The sequence below is a fragment of the Moschus berezovskii genome, chromosome 5, assembly GCF_049115385.1.
Source record: "Moschus berezovskii isolate FMDL1 chromosome 5, NW_MosBer_1.0, whole genome shotgun sequence".
NCBI classification, from domain to species: Eukaryota; Metazoa; Chordata; class Mammalia; order Artiodactyla; family Moschidae; genus Moschus; species Moschus berezovskii.
Genome location: NC_142464.1, coordinates 65,589,179 through 65,611,553, shown reverse-complemented (window position 1 = coordinate 65,611,553; position 22,375 = coordinate 65,589,179). Strand labels below are relative to the sequence as shown.

At 44.9% G+C, this 22,375-nt stretch overlaps 1 protein-coding gene across 2 annotated transcripts in view; it reads right to left on the bottom strand.

Moving 5' to 3' along the window:
* The window catches only part of NWD2 (NACHT and WD repeat domain containing 2), a 252,383-nt gene extending 231,731 nt beyond the window's left edge, over window positions 1–20,652 (bottom strand). For both annotated transcript variants that reach the window (XM_055434721.2, XM_088836043.1), the window contains exon 1: window positions 20,502–20,652. In XM_055434721.2, the coding sequence (XP_055290696.2) occupies window positions 20,502–20,652 (151 nt within the window). The remainder of the gene's footprint in view (window positions 1–20,501) is intronic.
* Between the last annotated feature and the right edge of the window lie 1,723 nt (window positions 20,653–22,375).

The following is a 22,375-nucleotide window of genomic DNA, read 5'->3' as shown; positions in this document are numbered from 1 at the left end:
AATGGCAGTAACAACAAGGTCACTGAGTCAGAAAATGGCACAGAGCCAGGTCTCAAACTCAAGTGTTTCCAAGTCCAGGTTCTGAACCTTCAACCTTGATTACTCACTTGTCTGTGTGTGTATCATGTGCTGTATGTTTTATCCCACCACACAATTCAGGGTGGAGATCCAACCCCTTCTATCAAGGAGTTTATGTTTAACCACCTTATCCAAAGTCCCGACGATTTTGTAAACCTCAAATTCCCATTGGTAGGCCTACAGAAAATGTCCTTTTTGCTTCTTTCATCACACTCACAGTCCCTATTTTCAATACAGGACAGCTGGGAAGGGTTTCTCAATCCTGGCAATGTTTCCACTGTCTTGGTTGTCCTCCATTATACTTTCCACATTCAAATAATCAACAGTGTTCACTTTTACAATATACTGCAATTTCAGAAGTGCTTTTCTATTCATTATCATGACAAATTTCTGAGTCAAGGAAGATATGTGATATTATCATCATTTTTCACATCACAGTCATAATCACAAAGAGGAAGAGTTAGACCCCTGACTTCCTCTCAATATGAAAAAAATAAAATGAAATTGCTAGGTAGTTTCCGAGAAATGGAAGAATGCAATACTGAAGTTTGAAGAGGTCCCAGAAGTCCTGTTTTTCATCCACCTCATTCTACAGATGAGGAGAAGAGTTCCAGAGAGAACTGCCCAAGGTCACAGAGGTACTGTCCAAACTCCACATAGAAGCCAAAATGTTTCAGTCCATTTCATGTCCCCTTACCAACTCATGTCACCTCTAGGATACAAATGTTACATTACATGCACACACAAGGCTATTAGAAGACCAGAAATTTCTCTAGCAGAAAAGCTCAAATCTCTTTCTAAATGGCTGTTACACAAGCCTGGCTGTGCGTGACTTAAATGGAACACAAAATGAAACTTGCTGTACAGAAAGTGGCAAAGTTGCTAACTGGTCCCCAAAGTCATAAAGTAGCTAGACCATTACCTCAGCGCTATTTGATTTCTCATTGTTTTTATGAGAATTGCATGGGAATTTAAAACTGCACTGCCATTGTCTGGCAGAAATCTCGTCTCACCTCATCATCCTTCAGTCCCTGCTTTCCTGGGGGGGAAGATACCCTTTTCTGCCAATTTTCCTCTCCCTTGGGCGGTTACAACAAAAACTCAGGAGCTGCATGCAGGGAATGTGGCTTCATGGAAGCCCTGGCCTGGGGATGCGGTCTCAAAGGCTGGGTCTCTACAACCATTCCTGTGGGGATCTAGCTGGCCTCACCCAGAGGAGTAGTGAGCCATACAGGTATGAGCAATCTGGGTATACTGACAGAGAGAGGGTGAGCCCCACTGGGGGCAGGAGTGGGAGATAACAGGGACTGGAATGATCGGGGCTGGGTTCTGGGAACTAGAGCTGGTTTGGCAGATCTGGTGCTGCAGGAACGCCTGAGAAGGCCAGGTCCAGGGGCAACTGGCCCCCACCTCTTCCCCACTCTCATTTCTCTTAAGATGAGAGTGAATTCTTGAGCATCTACACCATGAGAGTACTAAATTTTAGTTATTTTACTGAAACTTAATAGTGACTTGCTGCTGCTGCTGCTGCTAAGTCACTTCAGTCGTGTCCGACTCTGTGTGACCCCATAGACGGAGGCCCACCAGGCTCCCCCGTCCCTGGGATTCTCCAGGCAAGAACACTGGAGTGGGTTGCCATTTCCTTCTCCAATGTGTGAAAGTGAAAAGTGAAAGTGAAGTCGCTCAGTCGTGCCCGACCCCTAGCGACCCCACGGACTGCAGCCCACCAGGCTCCTCCATCCATGGGATTTTCTAGGCAACAGTACTGGAGTGGCTTGCCATTGCCTTCTTAAGTTGTGTATTATATTTGGAAGAGTTTTAAGAAAAGAATGCTTTCTTTCTATGCAGGGATCACTGTGTGTATACAACGTAAGAATTTAATCCTCAGGACTCCATAAGATATACAATATAGGTGTTTTTTGTTCTGACAGAAAGACTGACATTTGAACCTGTTCCAGGTCGGACAGCTGGGAAACACTAGGCAGGACTGAATCCATGATGCCAGTGTTGTGATTCTTGGATGCTGTGGTATCAAATGAAACCTGGGTCCTAGAAATCTGTACTGCCCTACCCCCATGTGCAGGTACTACAGACAGGCAATTTACGTCGCATTTTGGGATCAGCCGAGTGTAAAAAGGGACCCCTTTCCCACTCATACAACAAATGAAACTGCCTGCAGAGTGTGAGTCTGCTTTAATCCTATTCATAATATCAGCAAAAGTGAAACCCTTCTTGTTTTTTTCTTTTTGACACAGTGAAACAGACTGTAAGTTTCCAAAAGGAAAAAGGTAATGAACAACAAAAAGAAAAGATTATAAAATAAGTACCGGATCCAAAGAATGAGTTTCAAATATTTTTTAGAAATCTCAGTAAAAGAAGGAAAGCATTTGGCCAATGCTCTCAGTTCCTTTTCTTTAGAGAGTCATGTGAGGGACATGGAGGAAGGAAGGCTCCTGGCCCCCCTCTGTCCTAATGATGCTCAGTATGCTGCCCCAGAGGGACCAGGCTGCCCAAGTATCCAGCCCTTTCCAAGGAACACCAAACACAAAGTTAAAAAACAAAACCTGTTTCTGTTTCAAAATTCTTAGATGCCAGGACCTTCTCTCCCTGTTCCATTCTGCTCTCAGATTTATAGAGCACAATCAATGAACAAATGAATCAACCCTTTCCAGATTCAAGTTATCGTCCATCTAACTCTCGTGAGAATCATGGGCTGATTCACTCGAGAGCTCCATCTCCCCCTTCTCGTCATGCCTCCTCTCTACTTTCCTCTATCCCAGACATGGACAGGAACATCAATATTGTGCGGGCTTACAGTAACCATCACAGGCACACAAGAATGGCCAGCTTACGCAAAGTCTGGGTCATTCTATCAGAGCAGCCACTTGGAATGAGACAGGTTTCAATCATACATGAGATCTGTATTGAAATCTTTCCTTAGATAAAGACAGCTGCTCATTTTTATCGAGAGTGGTCCTTCCCTCATAAATATGGGCACTTCATGCTCTTTGGAACATCTGTGGCAAGCAAATTATGCATCTAGATCTAAAAGACTAACAGGAGTTAAAAAATGATCTCTGAACCTTCATGGAGATTCAAAGCAACATTAAAGGGATCCTTTATGTGTGAAAGAAGTGACAATTTTTAGAAGATTTTAGCACATCTGACATTATAAGGAGAAAGTGCTAACTTTTTATTCTCTCTGAATGTCATTTTATTGAAATCTGCTTTCTACCTATAGTTTCAAGGGATTTTTTTTTTTTTTGCCAGATGATTTAAAAAAAATAAGTTATAAGGTGTGGCTGCTCTATTATTTAAAGATGCAACTTATTAACTAATACCTCATAAACTGGGCTGAATTCATATTTATGTGTTATATCAACATTTTAAAAATACACTGCTTTAATATAGTTTCCTTTAGTTAAAGCATATATGATTATATAGGTGGCATAATTTGGGAGTAAGGACCCATTTCATACCACAATTTACAAAGAAGCAGCTATTTAGGTAATTCTCATTTCCTTATAACCTAAAACCTCTTTTCTGGATTGCCGAGGGCTTTTAGCAAATTCTGATTCAGGGTGTTTAAGTCCTTGCTACCTTGCAGGCACTGTTTTAGGTGCTAATGTATAGTATTTCATTTATTTCTCAAGCTCACCCTGGAAGGTGTTTTCTATTATGTTCAGCTCTCAGAAGCTTGAGGGGCAATGAAGCTTGAGGAAACTAGATGATTTAACCAACATTTTAACAAATGTCAAGATACAAATCCAGATCTACCCCACAAACTCTCACCTTAGCTGGTCCACTACAGTGGGTTTGTTTCATTTTACCACTTTTACTTGGTGATTACTGTATAACAAACAAAAATCGCTGGCTGAAAATAATCATATTTCCCTTGAATCTGCAATTTGGGCAGGTTTTAGTCGGGAGAAGGTCTCCGCTGCATACAGCATCCATCAGCTGGGCAGACTCTGCAGGTATGGGAGGAAGTGGGGGTGGAGGGGGTGCAGACCTGCTTCCAAGACGGCCCCTCCTCCTTGCCCACAAGATGGTGCTGCCACTCACTTGTCTTAAGGGATCTCTCCAAGGAGGTGTGTGTGTGCTCAGTCGCTCAGTCTTGTCCAACTCTTTGTGACCCCATGGACTGCTGCCTGCCAGACTCTACTGTCTATGGGATTTTCCGAGTAAGAATACTGGAGTGGGTTGCATTTCCTTCTCCAGGGGATCCTCCCAATCCAGGGATGAAACCTGTGTCTCCTGCATCTTCTGTATTGGCAGGCAGATTCTTTACCACTGAACAACTTGGGAAGCCTCTGAGGGTGACCGGGGTCTAAAGAACTGGTGCTTCAAGAGACAGAAAATAACGTGGCCAGTTTCTAAGAGCCTGGACTCAGAAATTGGCACTGTGCCATTTCTTCTGCACCCTATTGGTCAAAAACAGCACCCAGATTCAGACAGAAGTCCATTTTCCATCTGTGAAGGGGAGGTATGCCCCCAAACTGGGAGACCCATGTGACAAGAACCTCGCAGCCTCACATTTTATAAGATTCCTAATTCAGAGTAATTTCCTTAAATTATGAAACTCCTATTTTACAAAGGCTCTCATCCCCCTTGAGTTTGCAGATATATACTTACAGACAGTAGCTTCTCAGAGGTGGGAGCCTCTGGATCTTTCTACAATTCTCCTACATGTTCCTTTTTATTGTTATCATAATTGATACTCTACATAGATTATTTGGGCTTTTGAACAGAGTGACCCTGGGCTTAAAAGGGAACTTTTAATTTTCATGTCTTTTCAGTGTTCTCATCACGTGCAACTGGACCAGTTTCCCCACTGGGCCCTCCACTCCAGTTCAGAGGTCTCTTTCTTAGATTAGATACATCCTGGCTTTTCCCTTTTAACTAAATTTGACCAGCTCATGCTTGACTGGGATATCAGATATGACAGTCTGATTCCAATTATTCCAACTGACCTTTGCACGCAAACATCCCCTTCACAGCGCTCAGATTTCTGACAGTTGGTCCTGCCTCCGAGCTGGATGAGTCTAAAGAATAAAGGGAACAGTATGGACCTCCTACTTTCTTTGTAACTCTGAACACCAACCAGTTAGGAGTCTGGTCTATGCAATGCCTAGCCAATAAATATTTCAGCTGATGCTCAGAATGAAATCTGAAGGAAATATACTCAGTGACAAGAAACTCTCTGAATGACACGATACATAATGGATCAGATTAAGCATTATGAAGGACACCCTTTCAATTTTGTGATTTGATTTCTGAGATTCTGTAATCACTCTTGGAATAAGACACCTGACATCTGGGCTTTGCTCTCTGTTTCAAGTGTACCCATGTCAAAGACTTTAAAATACTCTGGAATGAAAATGAGATTTCAAGGAAGTAGTTCCTTGGAAGTGGGTATTATTCCCTTTAAATTGCATCCACAGCTGCAATTTTTTTATTCTTTCATTAACTCAGTATTCAGTTCAGTAGCTCAGTTGTGTCCAACTCTTTGCGATCCCATGGACTGCAGCACACCAGGCCTCCCTGTCCATTACCAACTCCCAGAGTTTACTCAAGTCCATTGAGTCCGTGATGCCATCCAACCATCTCATCCTCTGTCGTCACCTTCAATCTTTCCCAGCATCAGGGTCTTTTCCAGTGAGTCAGTTCTTTGCATCAGGTGGCCAAAGTATTGGAGTTTCAACTTCAACATCAGTCCTTCCACTTACTTTAGGATGAACTGGTTGGATTTCCTTGCAGTCCATGGGACTCTCAAGAGTCTTCTTCAGCACCACAGTTCAAAAGCATCAATTCTTCGGCAATTAGCTTTCTTCACAGTCCAACTCTCACATCCATACATGACCACGGGAAAAACCATAGCCTTGACTAGATGGACCTTTGTTGACAAAGTAATGTCTTGGCTTTCTAGGTTGGTCATAACTTTCCTTCCAAGGAGCAAGCATCTTTTAATTTCATGGCTGCAATCACCATCTGCAGTGATTTTGGAGCCCCCAAAAATAAAGTCAGCCACGGTTTCCACTGTTTCCCCATCTATTTGCCATGAAGTGAAGGGTCTGGATGCCATGATCTTAGTTTTCTGAATGTTGAGCTTTAAGCTAACGTTTTCACTCTCCTCTTTCACTTTCATCAAGAGGCTCTTTAGTTCTTCTTCACGTTCTGCCATAAGGGTGGTGTCATCTGCATATCTGAGGTTATTGATTTTTCTCCCAGCAATCTTGATTCCAGTATTATACAAATCCTTTTCCTAATTATATAATAGCCAACATACTTTAATTTGTAGAATGAATTCTGTTTAATTGCAGCAAAATTATGATATAAGCTAAATCTCTGAAGAAGTGATAGCTATCTTTAAATTAATATCACCACACTTTTAGATTGTACGAAACTCAACACCAAGGATCTTTGCGAACCATCTACTACAAGATTTACTTTTATTTAAACCACATGACCATTAACAAAGACTTAAAACAATTTGAGTTGAAAAGACCTGTCAGTGTACTTTGTCAAACCCAATTACTTTGTAGCTGAATTCTTGTTACTCTGTAGGAATTTCATCATTAGCCATTTTCAAGGTGTTTGTGAGTTTGCACTTTTTCTTTTTATTTGTGTACTGTGGCATATCAATGTACCCCAAAACTTAGTGATTTAAAACAAATTATTTCTAGAGAGATAAAGTAACTTTTTCCAAAGCCTTGATGAGCACTTACCCTATGAAAGCATTCTGATATGCATATTTGCATATAATTGCTACTTTTACATTTAAGATATGTAACACCCTATTGCTCATTGTCTTCTCTTCTATTAAGATATTTCACAGTGATATAATTTGGGCTATGCCAAACTAGATATCCAATTTAAATGATTCTGGGTAACTGAAGGCTTCCACCATGTACGAGTGTTAAAGTGGAAATAAGTGAATATCTGTGTTAGGCAAGAAGCCCTTCTTTCCCTAACTGGAAGTTTCTTCTGGAGTGGAAGGCTCCTGGCCTCTCTTTTCTGTCTCACTTACCCTCCCCAGAGTTCAGGGGGGAAGTTAGTTCAGTTCAGTTCAGTCGCTCAGTCGTGTCCGACTCTCTGCGACCCCATGAATCACAGCACGCCAGGCCTCCCTGTCCATCACCAACTCCCATAGTTCACTCAAACTCATGTCCACAGACTCGATGATGCCATCCAGCCATCTCATTCTTGGTCGTCCACTTCTCCTCCTGCCCCCGACCTTTCCCAGCATCAGAGTCTTTTCCAGTGAGTCAACTCGTCGCATGAGGTGGCCAAAGTATTGCAGTTTCAGCTTTAGCATCAGTCAAGGTGACTTATTTGACTGGAAAGTGTAGGAAGAATAAAGCAGGCAAGCTTAACCCACCTGCTCACCCCTCTACTTGGGGAATGGACCTGTTTGTCCTCGGAGAGCGTGGGTATGTCCAGGCTCCGGGTTCTGTGAAGCAGACCCTCCCCATCCCTTTCCCCCCACGCCAGTGTTGGGATGGAAGATTGTCTAATTTAGTGTTCAGTTCAGTTGCTCAGTCGTGTCCAACTCTTTGTGACCCCATGAATCACAGCACGCCAGGCCTCCCTGTCCATCACCAACTCCCGGAGTTCACTCAAACTCATGTCCATCGAGTCGGTGACGCCATCCAGCCATCTCATTCTTGGTCGTCCCCTTCTCCTCCCGCCCCCAACCTTTCCCAGCATCAGAGTCTTTTCCAGTGAGTCAACTTGCCGCATGAGGTGGCCAAAGTATTGCAGTTTCAGCTTTAGCATCAGTCCTTCCAATGAACACCCAAGATCGATCTCCCTTAGAATGGACTGGTTGGATCTCCTTGCGGTACAAGGGACTCTCAAGAGTCTTCTCCAACACCACAGTTCAAAAGCATCAATTCTTCAGTGATCAGCTTTCTTCACAGTCCAACTCTCACATCCATACATGACCATGGGAAAAACCATAGCCTTGACTAGATGGACCTTTGTTGGCAAAGTAATGTCTCTGCTTTTTAATATATTATCAAGGTTGGTCATAACTTTCCTTCCAAGGAGTAAGCATCTTTTAATTTCATGGCTGCAATCAGCATCTGCAGTGATTTTGGAGCCCCAAAAATAAAGTCTGACACTGTCTCCACTGTTTTTCCATCTATTTCCCATGAAGTGATGGGACCAGATGCCATGATCTTTGTTTTCTGAATGTTGAGCTTCAAGCCAACCTTTTCACTCTCCTCTTTCACTTTCATCAAGAGGCTTTTGAGTTCCTCTTCACTTTCTGCCATAAGGGTAGTGTCATCTGCATATCTGAGATGCTCTGCGTTATGTTACCTTTATCACCAAAAGTGGTTATAATTTATCTCCTATCTGCATAGCCTTTGGTCTTTTTTCCCCTCATTTCAGAATCTGCAAGGTTTTAGAAGGGTGGAATTTACAGATTCACTGTCAAGCCTCAACAAATCATCATTGTCACAACAACTGTTATTATTAGCAATGCTTGTTGAGCATTTGCTATGTGTCAGGTTATGAATTTACTACATTTTCATGTATTATGTCATTTAATACAGTTATGTCAAAGACATAACTGGGGGTTTCAGCAGCTTTTATAGTTGGCCATCAAGAAAACCTCTCCTGCCTGCGTGCACACGTCTCTCCTGACATCATGAGATGGAGTCTACTTTCTAAGACTTTTTAAAGATCCCTTTGACTCTGGTCTTACCTTAATGACTCACACAGATGGGATGCAGGGAAAAAGACATTCTGGAACTTCCCTGCCCAGGCCTAAAGAGGCCTGGCAGTTTCCACTTCCTGTCTCTGGGAAAGCAATCCCTACAATGAATCCAAATGATGAGAAAAAGCTGGAGTGAGCAAGTCCTCATGGAGGAGCACAGAGGAGCCAGATGCAGGAGTGAGAAATGGTAAATCGCTGGTTTAAGTCACTGAGTTTTGGGGTGAGTTGATACACAGGCGTGCATGCTAAGTCGCTTCAGTCATGTCTGACTTTGTGATCCTATGGACTGTAACCTGTCAGGCTCCTCTGTCCATTGGATTCTCCAGGCAAGAATACTGGAGTGGGTTGCTGTGCCATCCTCCAGAGGATCTTCTGGACCCAGGGATTGAACCCATGTCTTTTATGTCTTCTGCACTGGTAGGTAGGTTCTTTATCACTAGTGCCACCTGGGAAGCCCCCAGTTGATACATAGCAATAGACAACTGAAACAAAATATGAACTTGCAGACAATCTTCAAAATGGCAATTAACATCACTGCTATGGTGTTACAAGAGTTTTTTAAAATCAGTAGATGATTTATTGGGCTTCCTAGGTGGCTCAGGAGTAAAGAATCCACCTGCAATGCAGGAGACTCCGGTTTGATCCCTGATTCGGGAAGATCTCCTGGAGGAGGGCATGGCAACCCACTCCAGTATTATTACCTGGATAATCCCACAGACAGAGGAGCCTGGCAGGCTACTGTCCACAGGGTCACAAAAAGTCAGATAAGACTGAAGCGGCTGAACATGCATGCACCATGCACAGATGATTTGTTAAACCATAAAGTCATAATCTATTTGTATACAGAGTACCTATATGACCCAATATTGGAGTGCATTGCCATTCCCTTCTGCAGAGAATCTTCCCGACCCAGGAGACCCTAGGTCTCCTGCATTGCAGGCAGATTCTTCACTGTCTTAGCCACCAAGGAAGTCCTATTAAGTCATAAAGTCACGATCTATTTGTATACAGAGTACCTGTATGGCCCAAGCCACACTTTCCATTAAATGTCATTCTAAATGAGCCACTTTCAAAGGACAAACAATACCATCACCTCAATACATCAGCTCCACTCTTATTCAAAAGGAGAAAAGCTCTTTGTGGGATATAATCAAGATTATCACTCTTTATTCCCTGTAGAGATCTCACCACCTCTTTGCCTCAGGTTCAATTATCCTGTAGAAGCTTCTACATCCTGGCTCTACTCCTTCCTCTGGGGAGCCCTCCCAAACCCTCACTCTTGAGTCCCAAGCTGGCTTACTCCTCGGTGTCTTTTCACTTCTCTGCTCATATTTTAGCTCTGTGCTCATCACGTATATTTTTATCATTCACGTAAATTCTGTGAGAGCAGAGACCTGGCCTGTTTTGTTACTGTTGTATTCTTAGCACCAGAACAGCACCCATAGGGAGTGGGTGCTCTGTGAACACCTACTGGCTGTGGAAGCAAACGAGTGCATGTGCCTGCTTCTTACCAGATACTGTTTCTTGGGGTTGAGGATCCATTACCACACCTTTCATCCTCTCCCTTGGGGCATAGCGGCAGGAAGCCTAGAGGTTCCTGGTCACACCTGTTGCAGGGTCCACACATAATCCCGCTCGGCCAGGGGGACACATCTGTGTGAGATCTGGAGGGCTAGGGAAGCCAACAGGTTCTTCTGTCATCAGCTGTGGTGGCTGACACACAGGTTCAGCAGATAAGGGTACCTGTAGAAATCAGCCAGCTACCCAGTTCCCAGCGCTGTAGACTGGCAGTGGCTTCTATATTCTCCTGTCCTCTGGGTGACAGCTTTGGCAATGTGACCTAAATGCCCAATTGCGTCCCGACTTTCACTTCTCTGACCCTTACAATATTTTGGGGGAAACATCTAGTTCCTGAACATATCTGGAACGGTCTTCATTTTTACTGCTGAGTTCCGACTGATGCCTTGGCAGATGGCATTTTTTATGGGCAGGAGATGCCTTGTTCCTCTTGGCACCTCCACACCCACACGGCATCTGGATCACAGCAGACACTTAAAGAGAGTAATAGCAAATAATGCTTAACAAGTGTCCAGCACTGTTGTGCTTTACATCTATTATTTCATCTACTCAATAACCCTCTTAGGCAGTGTTCTCTTTCAGAGATTATGAAACTGAGAACAAAGAAGTTAAATAACTTGCTTAAGAAATCACTTCATTAACTGGTGGCTTGAGGAAGAGTAAATCCCAGCTAGTCTGGCTCTCAAGTCTGCTATTGTTGTTTAGTCCTAAGTCATGTCCAACTTTTGTGATCTCATGGACTAGAGCCCACCAGGCTCCTCTGTCCATGGGAATTCCGAGGCAAGAATACTGGAGTGGGCTGCCATTTCCACTTCCAAAGGCTCTTCCCAGCCCAGGGATTGAACCCCCATCTCCTACTTGGCAGGTGGATTCTTTACCACTAAGCCACCTGTAGTCTCTCCAGCCTGAAAAATGTTTGCTGAAGGACTGGAAGATTCAACTATTAAAATTTTAGAACTCATTTATTATAAACATCCTGTGTGCATTTACTGTAAAATAGCAGTTTGCAATATTCTCATTTAAGACTCTTAATTTTGAAAGATGTTTCAGCCTATCAAAAGCATGTAGGTGGGTATATATAATACACTTCTTGTGGTGCCTAACTGTATTTCTTCTAATAATTCATAAAACAATGAAAAAAATTAGGGAGCTTGGAAATTAGCATGGTTGGAAAGGAAAGAAGAACCATGGTAAAGAATATCCATTAGTTTCCTGTGGTTTTCTTGATGCATATCTTTCTGCCTCTTGTCTGAGAGCACAAGTTAAGGTCAATGGCCACTGGCTGCAGCAACTGTAGGGAACAGATCTCTTGTTATTGTGACTTCTGCCAACTGGAGAATAAGGTTTCCTACATAAGAATGGGGAAGAGGGCTCTGCGGTGAATAATCCACCTGCTGATACAGAGACATGGGTTTGATCCCTGGTCCTGGAAGATTCCACAAGCCCTGGAGCAACTAAGCCCAGGCACCAGAACTATGAAATGCACAGATAATGAGCCCAGGTGTGGCAGATGCTGAAGCCCAAAACGCTAGAGCCCATGCTCTGCAACCAGAAATGCCACCGCCGTGAGAGGCCCACACATCACAACTAGAGAGTAGACCCTACTCACCTCAGCTTGCCCATGCAGCAATGAAGACCCAGCATCAGTACAGTTCAGTTCAGTTCAGTCGCTCAGTCGTGTCTGACTCTTTGCAACCCCATGAATCACAGCACGCCAGGCCTCCCTGTCCATCACCAACTCCAGGAGTTCACTCAAACTCATGTCCATCAAGTCGATGATGCCATCCAGCCATCTCATTCTCTGTCGTCCCCATGTCCTCCCACCCTCAATCCTTCCTAGCATCAGACTTTTTTCCAGTGAGTCAACTCAACACATGAGGTGGCCAAAGTATTGGAGTTTCAGCTTTAGCATCAGTCCTTCCAATGAACACCCAGGATTGATCTTCTTTAGAATGGACGGGTTGGATCTCCTAGCAGTCCAAGGGACTCTCAAGAGAATTCTCCAGCACCACAGTTCAAAAGCATCAATTCTTCGGTGATCAGCTTTCTTCACAGTCCAACTCTCACATCCATACATGACCATGGGAAAAACCATAGCCTTGACTAGATGGACCTTTGTTGGCAAAGTAATGTCTCTGCTTTTTAATATGCTATCTAGGTTGGTCATAACTTTCCTTCCAAGGAGTAAGTGTCTTTTAATTTCATGGCTGCAATCAGAATCTGCAGTGATTTTGGAGCCCAAAAAATAAAGTTTGACAATGTTTCCACTGTTTCCCCATCTATTTCCCATGAAGTGATAGAACCAGATGCCATGATCTTTGTTTTCTGAATGTTGAACTTCAAGCCAAACTTTTCACTCTCCTCTTTCACTTTCAACAAGAGGCTTTTGAGTTCCTCTTCACTTTCTGACATAAGGGTAGTGTCATCAGCATATCTGAGGTTATTGATATTTCTCCCAGCAATCTTGATTCCAGCTCGTGCTTCTTCCAGCCCAACATTCCTCATGATGTACTCTGCATATAAGTTAAATAAGCAAGGTGACAATATACAACCTTGACGTACACCTTTTCCTATTTGGAACCAGTCTGTTGTCCCATGTCCAGTTCTAACTGTTGCTTCCTGACCTGCATACAGGTTTCTCAAGGGGCAGGTCAGGTGGTCTGGTATTCCCATCTCTTTCAGAATGTTCCACAGTTTATTGTGATCCACACAGTCAAAGGCTTTGGCATAGTCAATGAAGCAGAAATAGATGTTTTTCTGGAACTCTCTTGTTTTCTCCATGATCCAGCAGATGTTGGCAATTTGATCTCTGGTTTCTCTGCCTTTTCTAAAACCTGCTTGAACATCTGTAATTTCACGGTTCACATACTGCTGAAGCCTGGCTTGGAGAATTTTGAGCACGACTTTACTAGCGTGTGAGATGAGTGCAACTGTGTGGTAGTTTGAGCATTCTTTGGCATTCCCTTTCTTTGGGATTGGAATAAAGACTGATCTTTTCCAGTCCTGTGGCCACTGCTGAGTTTTCCAAATTTGCTGGCATTTTGAGTGCAGCACTTTCACAGCATCATTTTTCAGGATTTGAAATAGCTCAACTGGAATTCCATCACCACCACTAGCTTTGTTCGTAGTGATGCTCTCTAAGGCCCACTTGACTTCACATTCTAAGATGTCTGGCTCTAGGTGAGTGATCACAGCATCGTGATTATCTTGGATGTGAAGATCTTTTTTGTACAGTTCTTCTGTGTATTCTTGCCACCTCTTCTTAATATCTTCTGCTTCTGTTAGGTTCATACCATTTCTGTCCTTTATCAAGCCCATATTTGCATGAAATGTTCCCTTGATATCTCTAATTTTCTTGAAACGATCTCGTTTTTCCTATTCTGTTGTTTTCCTCTATTTCTTTGCATTGGTTGCTGAGGAAGGCTTTCTTATCTCTCCCTGCTATTCTTTGGAACTCTGCATTCAGATGCTTATATCTTTCCTTTTCTCCTTTGCTTTTCGCCTCTCTTCTTTTCACAGCTATTTGTAAGGCCTCCTCAGACAGCCATTTTGCTTTTTTGCATTTCTTTTCCATGGGGATGGTCTTGGTCCCTGTCTCCTGTACAATGTCACAAACCTCTGTCCAGAGTTCATCAGGCACTCTATCTATCAGATCTAGACCCTTAAATCTATTTCTTACTTCCACTGTTAATCATAAGGAATTTGACTTAGGTCATATCTGAATGGTCTAGTGGTTTACCCTATTTTCTTCAATTTAAGTCTGAATTTGGCATCACCAGATGGTCAACACCGAAATCAGATTGATAATATTCTTTGCAGCCAAAGATGGAGAAGCTCTATACAGTTAGCAAAAACAAGACCAGGAGTTGAGTGTGGCTCAGATCATGAACTCCTTCTTGCCAAATTCAGAAGACCCAGCATAGCCAAAAATAAATAAATAAAATTATTTTTAAAAAAGAATTGGAGAAGAGAGTCAGGAAAGATGCAAAGACAAGTCAAGTGAAAAACCTAAGTGGGAACGGTCTCACGATCATATCATTAACATTGTGTACAACCTTCAAAGATGACCAGTGCACATATCTGGGTGTGTGGGAGTGGGGGGATGAACAAAAAAAGGCACTAGAGATAGCTTTGTCTCCATCTCAGATGTCTCTTGACACACAGAGGGATCCACTAGTGGCCCTGCATAGGTCTGGCATTTATCCCTCAGGGGAGAAGTGTCTTTATCTGATGGCTGCATTTGGAAGGAAAATTTGGGCACAAATAAGCCAGCCCCTTCTTTCTCTCTTGTAAGTAAACCTGTCATTCTCAGCTCCTCCATGTCATACATTTTAAGGGGTCAGCTCTGTCCATGGTGGGGGAGGGGAGAGTCTGGTTATTGTCCATCGTGTAGTGACTTAGTCTGTACAGTTGGAGGGTCAGTACTGAGAAACCCACTTGCTTAAATTTAAAAGCTATATTTCCCAATAAAGATCCACAGCCCTTATTTGAAATGACAAAATCCCCCAAGAATCGAAAACAAACTTTTCCTTAATTCATTTGGCAGCAAAACCTGAAGTGACCTAACTCCTGGTGGCAAAACCCAACCTTAATGAATATGACGCCACTTATAGTCCTTATTACCCCCCTTAGAGCTTTGCGTCCAACATAGTAGCCAATAGTCACACGAGTCTATTCAAATCTAAGTCAGTTACTATGAAATGACATTAAAAATTCAGATTCTTAGTCATACTAGCCATGTTTCAAAAGCTCAATAGCCATAGGTAACTAGTGCTCTCACATAGGATAATACACATAAAGACCCTCAGCACTGCAGAAAGTTCTACTGTACAGCACTTACTCATGTTTTCTTATAAACACATTCATATCTGGTTATAGGATATTAGTAACAAACAACATATGTACCATTTCTGCCCTAAATCTAAAAAATGTGGAATTGCAAAATCACATCTGGCCCAAAGGATCACAGATAAGGAGTATTGGCCTGCTTCAGCTTTTATTAGTAACAAAGGCAATATTTTGGTTTTTCTTCAGCTTTACATTTTACCTATTATTGACTGAAGGGCTGTGTCCCCCAAAGTTCACATGTTGAAGTCCTAACCCCCAGTGTGATGATATTTTGGGGTGAAGCCTTTGGGAGATAATTAGATGAGGTCATAAGATGGGATTCTTAGCCTTAGAAGAAGAGACATAAACGTTCTCTTTCTGCCACGTGAGGACGAGGCATACACTGGAGAGAGAAAGCCACAAGCCAAGGGACACCAAGGATCGGCGTGAAAGTACAAAGAGGCAGAGAAAGGTTCTTCCCCAGAGCCTTCTCGTGGGAGCACAGCCCTGCTAACAGCTCGATTTCAGGCTCCAGACTTCAGAATCCTAAGACTGTAGATTTGTGTTCTTTAAAGCCCAATCTGCGGTAGTTTGTTATGGCAACCCCAGGAAATTAAGAGAGCGCTGGCAGCGACAAGTGGAGTGCTGCTGTAACAAATATCTAAGAACTGAGAAGCAACTCCAGAACAGGGTAGAGGCTGGAAGAGTTTGGAGGTGTACACTAGAAAAAGCCAAGAATGGCATGAGGGACTGATAGAGGGGACTCTGGTGAGAGCTCAGAAAAAGGAAAGCTAGAGTGACAGCTATTCAGAGAACACATAAATAATCATCACCAGACTATGGATGACAAAGGCCTATAGAGGCCTTCTTCGGAGGAGACAGAAATGAGGAACATGTTTTGGGCAATGGAGGAAAAGTGATTGTGACAAAGTAGCAAAGAACTTGGCTGAACAGTATTCTAGTGTTTTGTGGAAGACAGAAAGTAGGACCAATGAAACAGATAGTTAGTTAAGGAGATTTTTAAGAAAGTTTTGCAGGAGTACCTTGGTTTGTTTATAGTAAAATAAGAAAGAGAGATGAACTGAGGAACTAATTTTGTTAAGTAAAAGGGAATCAGAATTTGATGATCTTGAAAGCTCTCAGCCTATCCATACTGCAAAAAATACGTGGAGGTATGCTCTGAAAAGAACAGTAAGGGTGTGGTCACACAACCATTTGGTAAAGAAATGGGATGGGTGTGAACCATGGGCCCCTCCCCCAGCAGAAGCACGGCCAGTGTGAACTGGTGGAGACAGGATGACAGACAGGAAGGCTGTCAGCCCTATAAGACTGGACCACAGGGCTCCTGCCTGTCAACATGTGTTATTCTTCAAGACAGAGGAAGAACAACCCCAAGGATTCAGAGAGCATCAGGGCTGCTTCCTTGGTTTCAAAGCTGAGGGATGGCATCACCTGGAGTTCAATAGGAGAGGTGGCCTCTGCCTGAAACCTTGCGGGCAGGGCCTCCTGGGACTTTGGTGGGTGACTCCTTCCCCGCAAAGACATAAGAGGCGAGACAAACACTCCAGCGGGTCCGGAAGGCAAAGCATCAATCTAAAAGGGATTATTCTAGAGCCGCAAGACCTAATGGTATTTGCCATGCTGGGTTTTGGACTTGCATGGAACCCTTCAACCCTTCTTTCCTACTGCTCTAGTTTCTCCCTTCTGGAATGTGAAACTACATCCTACACCTGGCCCCTCATTGTATATTTGGAAGCACATAACTCATCTAACAGCCTCACAGCTGGAAGGGAATTTTGTTTCAGGATGAATCCTACCTGGAGTCTCACCCACAAATCATTTAGACGAGACTTTGGGCGTTAGAGTTAATGATACTGTTTGCAGCTTTGGGATGGAATAATGTACTTGGCGTGCAAAGAGGACATGAATTTGAGGGATCAGGGGCAAAGCGGTATGACTTGAATGTTTGTCCCCACCCCTCTCCCCAGTTCATATGGTGAAGCCCTGACCCCCAATTTAATATCTGGAAGTGAGGCCTTTGGGAGGTAATCAGGTTTAGCTGAGATCATGAAAGTGGGGTCCCCAATATGAGATTAATGTCCTTGTATGAAAAGGAACCTTGGGTAAGACTTGAAGCAGAGAAGAGGAGTATTATTTAACAGGCCTCTCAAATTTCAATCATAGGGAAAGAACTGTGAAGGCTCCTCTCCTCCACATATTCATGGACAATTCAATCCAGAATAATCACACTGGAGAATTTTTATGTGTTTTAGAACCACTGTTCCAAGGAGGTATAAGTGCCATTCTGGCAGAGAGACAGTGACTAAATGACTAGAAAAATTCCAAGGATTAATAAAGATGCCACAGATGGGACAGCTACATTGGTGGGAGGTGGGACTAGATGAGATCCAAAACCCATCCACGTAGGAGAATTGGGGACAGTTACAGCCTCCCTCATGCTGGTTCTTATCCAGTGTCTATCATACTGTGAGAACAAGTCAGATGTAGATATACTTCTGAACACGAATATGTCCATTAGAGTTCAAAAAAATCTTGAAATTTTCTTGAATGCTCGTAAATAAAGCTACCTTTTCATGACGGTACGGTGTGTCAGGGCAACCATGGTCCCTTCCTGCTACTCAGCTTCTTGTGGCTGTCAGGCTTTAAGAGGAAGACCAGAATTACTGACTACAGCCAGCTGATTTTCTTGTCCATATGAGTGTAGATATTTATAGAAATTGGACACGAATCTAGTCTGGGCCAAAGAGTACCCTGCAGGCTCCGGCTTATTTCATTCTGCTAGTTTAACCTGGTGCCTCTGTTTTCTCATCTGTAAAATAGGAAGAACACCCTCTGGTCCACCATCCTTTAATGGTGTTTGAGAGCAAAACCTGAATGAGCCAATCTATGTTCTAAAGACATGTATTATTTTAAGTACTGACAGGGAAATTCCATACAAGCCTTGTAAAGCAATCAAAGGGAGACCCTTGCTGGATTCTTAAAAGTACTGCTATGAGCTCACAGAGAAGCTTTTATTTAGAGCATAAATTGGATTTCTGCTGGTAAAGGAAAGCATGAGATAATATTCTCTGTCTTAATTTGACAGTGGAGAGGCTCTTGAGTATTGGCCAACAATCTAATATTGGATCACACCAAAACACAGCCATTTGCTTCCTGAGTCATATCCATAAAGATCTTGCAGTAAAGTGCTGTCTTGGACAGAGCATTTACAGAGATTGCAAAGCCTCATGTTCAGGCTCTAAAAAAAAAAAAACAAAAAAACAAAACCCATCTCCATCTTTTCTATTTAATATACCCTGGGCTCTCCTTTTGGGATAAAACTTGAAGTCCTGCCTCTATTGCAATTTCTCAGGGTAAGATTCACATTTCTGGTCTTGTAAGATAAAATGTGCAAGTTGCCCAGCTCAGTGACCAGAAGGCAAGATCCACCCCTCCCTCTTGTTTGCTGTCCTAAGATTAATACACACTAAAGCTTCTATTTCAAGAAACTGCAGAATTAACAGAATTATGTGTACAGGCTTAAGAAAAATAGCATTAATCCTGAATATTAATTCAATATTAATCTTACCTGATAAAAATTCACTGTCACTGATGTTTATCCTAGAATTTTCTTTACAAATTTAAAGAAAGGTAAACTACTGATGACATTAACAGACTTTTATTGTACTTTAAAAACAACTTGTTTAAAGAAAAATGTTACTTAGTTGGTTTTACATCAGCACATTTGAACTTCTCTCAAGAGTGCTTTTTTTTCAGTTCAAGAAAATGAAATTTTCTTGAAAACTTTAAAATGATTTTAGCCATATTTTTAAAAACACCGAAACACTTAAGTTGCAGATTTTCTTAGGTTCTGCAACAGGTTGCACAGCTCCACAGTTTTCTTTTTCTAGATTCAAGTAAAAAATCCTTAAGATATAATTCAAATGACAGGAATTTTAAGCAATGTACTGCAGCTTCCCTAAAGCCTCCTTAATTATTGAGTTCTGTGAAACACAGTTGTAAGCTGATAAACGACCATTCACACCCTCTCTGAAAAGTGCACAGCCTTTCTAATACTCATCACTGTGGGTAACCTATATGATTCTTTCCCCAATCCTCTTTCCATAATTCGGACTTCACCCGAAATTGCTGGTAGTGTTTTTTGAAACAACTTTTTTGAAAGTTATTTTTTATTGGTCCTCTGAATGCTTTTCACAAGCAACCAGAGCCTTGGGCTTTCACAAATGATGATTCTATCCAATGACTGTTTTTTTTTTTCCCTCTTTACTTTGTCAGACCCAAGGCTTGGTAGAGTGCAGCAAAAGTAAGTTTCCGATAACAAACGTCTATTTAAGTCTTCTATAATCTCATCTTAGGGTCAAACATTAATTTTTCTAGAAAAAAGCAAGTTACGGTTTTATCTGGCCCAAGTCAAATGCATCCTACCTTTTCTTCACTTACTGAGAATAAAAGTTAACATTTAAGACTAAGAACAGAAAGGCAGAGGATGAGCAGGAGCAAGAAACTAACTACGCAGGGCTCAGTCGCTGTGATTCGTGAATGCAATAAATCAACAAGTTTTCATTTAACCAGGTGCCCAGCCTTTAGCAGGAACACGACTGAGAAAGCCAAGTTCTAGACCGGGACGATCCAGCCCAAGACCCAACCGTAGAGATGAGCTCATCCTGAACGCTCCACCTCGAAACCAGCGCCGGGCTGAGCGCCAGCCTGTTTCCGGACCGCACAGCACATTTCCCCAGATCTCCGCAGATCTTGGGTTCGCAAGGGTCTCCTCTGACCCTCAAGACCAAAGGCAATATTAGCACACCGGCCGGAGGCGAGGCTCAGAGAATCCTATGCTCCCACTTCGCCTCGGCCTGAACAAGTGGCTAAGGAGGGAGGCCCCATTCAGGAATCTGTCGCGGGGCCGAGAAAATTTATTTGCGTTTATAACCTCGGAGAAGAAACCGCTGAAGGAAAGAGAAACGAGGTGGGGGTGGGGTGGCAGGATGAAGCTTCCAGAAGCGTCTGTTAATTTCGCCGATATTTCTTAGACCGGCCGGCAGGAATAATGCAGGGGGGCGAGAAATGGACGTCCTAGGCAAAGTCAGCAGGCAGAAGAAATGAGCGAGGGAAGGAGAAAAGTGATTCAAATGAAATTCCCACGCGCTCAGGGCAGCCTCGGTATGCTCGAGAGTCAGGGAGCGCGGAGGCCACCCGGTGCACCCGCCTGTGCCCTGGCACTTTCTCGGCTCCCCCCGCGCAGACGGACAGGAGCGAGCGAGGGACATACCTTCGGGGTTGGCGCTGATGAAGACCCGGACGCTGCGGCCGGCTGGCACGAGGTGAGAAGGCAGGGCGGTGAGGTTCCCGGAGAAAGCCGCCCGCCGGAGCGCAGAGTCCCGGGGGCAGGGCAGCTTGGTGCCCGCGCCGACCGGCCACATCGCCCTTAGGGAGGAACAGATGCCGACGCCGGCTCTCGGGTTACTGCCCGCGACTCCGCGGAACGGCTAGGTGGATTCCCGCCGGCGGCGCCGCTCAGAGCCGCTCCGAACCCGAGGGGCGCTCCGTGGCGCACACCACCGGCCGGCGGAGAAAGGCCATATGGACCCTCCGGCTGGTCTCGCCGCCGCCTCCGGCCCCTCTGGGCGTTCGCCTCCGCTCGCTGCCCCGGCTGAGCGCAGTAGCGGGCGGGAGCTGGAGGTCAGCGTGGCGGCGGCTACGCGCGCGGCGCCCCTTTGCGCCGGGAAGCGCCCGCGCCGCTCGCCGAGCCCGCGGCCATCTCCCCGCCCGCGCCCGTTGCGGGAGGAGGGGGCGGACACCGCGGCCGGGATGCAGCCGCCCAGTGCAGCGGACCAAACTTTATCTGCAAAAAGCGTCTGGAGTTTACCGCCAGCTGCCTCCAGCGGGGCGCAGGAACATCCCGCGACTTAACTAAAGGGCGGCGGGGGCGCCGGGGGTCTCGGGCCGCTAGGGATCTCCCGGGCTTCTCTGAAGGCGAGCCCGGGCGCTCCTAGCTGCCTGCTCAGTGGACGAGGAGAAATTAGCTCGGGGTTTGTGCTGCTCCTCCTCTAACTCCACTAAAGGTCAAACAAGCTCTGAGCATCTTCAAAAACGCACGCGTGCTGGCGTCTGCGCGTTTTTGCCTAAGTGCTGGGAATTCCGCCTCAAAGTTAGACGCACCGCGGAGCCCGGACCCCCAGGGTCCTAAGCACCAAAACTCGGGACCGTCTGGGGCGTCCTGGCGGGAGTATCACCGTCCCCCCTTTTCTTGGCGCAGGTGGCCGCGTCCTGCCGCTCCGCTCGCTCCCCTCGCGCAGCGGAGCGGGCGTTCTTATAGCGAAGCCGCGCTGCTCACGTGCTCCTCGCCGCGTGGTCACGGAACCCTTCCTCGAGCTGATCTCCGCGGGGAGTCCTCCCGAGTTCTCTAAGGCTCCAGGGGGGGTCCTTCCTGCCCCCGCCCCGGCGCATTCCCGGGCCATTCCGCCAGAGCGGAGGCTCCGGGACCCGCCGGAAGGGAGGCTGGATGCCGGGAATCCTGCGCGGCCTGGCGCGCGCCTGGGCACCGCAGGCTAGTGCGGACTCCGGGGATCGCCTCCCAGCGCAACGTCCCGCAGAGTGCAGGTGGCCGCAGATTGGCGCCAGGGGCGAGAGATCAGAATTGGCATAGGGCAGCTTTTTCAAGTCCGTGCAGAGCGTGAGTTGGCTTTACCTGAAGCGGATCTAACACGGCCAGAGCGGTTGCGGGGCTGTAAACCAGGGGTAGGGGCGTGAGGTGGACAGCGCAAGGGGTGACATGGGATGCAAAGGGGCTGAACCTAAAATTGCCGTCTCTGGGCCATACTCCACTGCACTTCCAAAATACTGCCAATCCCAGGGCACGCAGGAAGTGGGATTGTGAGCTGGGGTAAGGGAGGACGGGGTTTTGGAACCTTAACTGGAGTTTGGTCTCCAAACCTCTGATGTTGAGCTTTAAGGCAGGAACAACTGTGTTTTAGAGAGGAACAGCTTTTCCAAATCTTTGAGATTGTGGAGGGGGCGGGTGGGCACTGGGTGAAGACAGCCACAGCTGCCAGCTTTAGCCTCTGGACTGGGGCTTCTGCTGTAGGCAGCTCCTGGCGTGCACTTCTTCTGGCCCCTGCTGGTGGCAGTGAAGTCCTACGCACC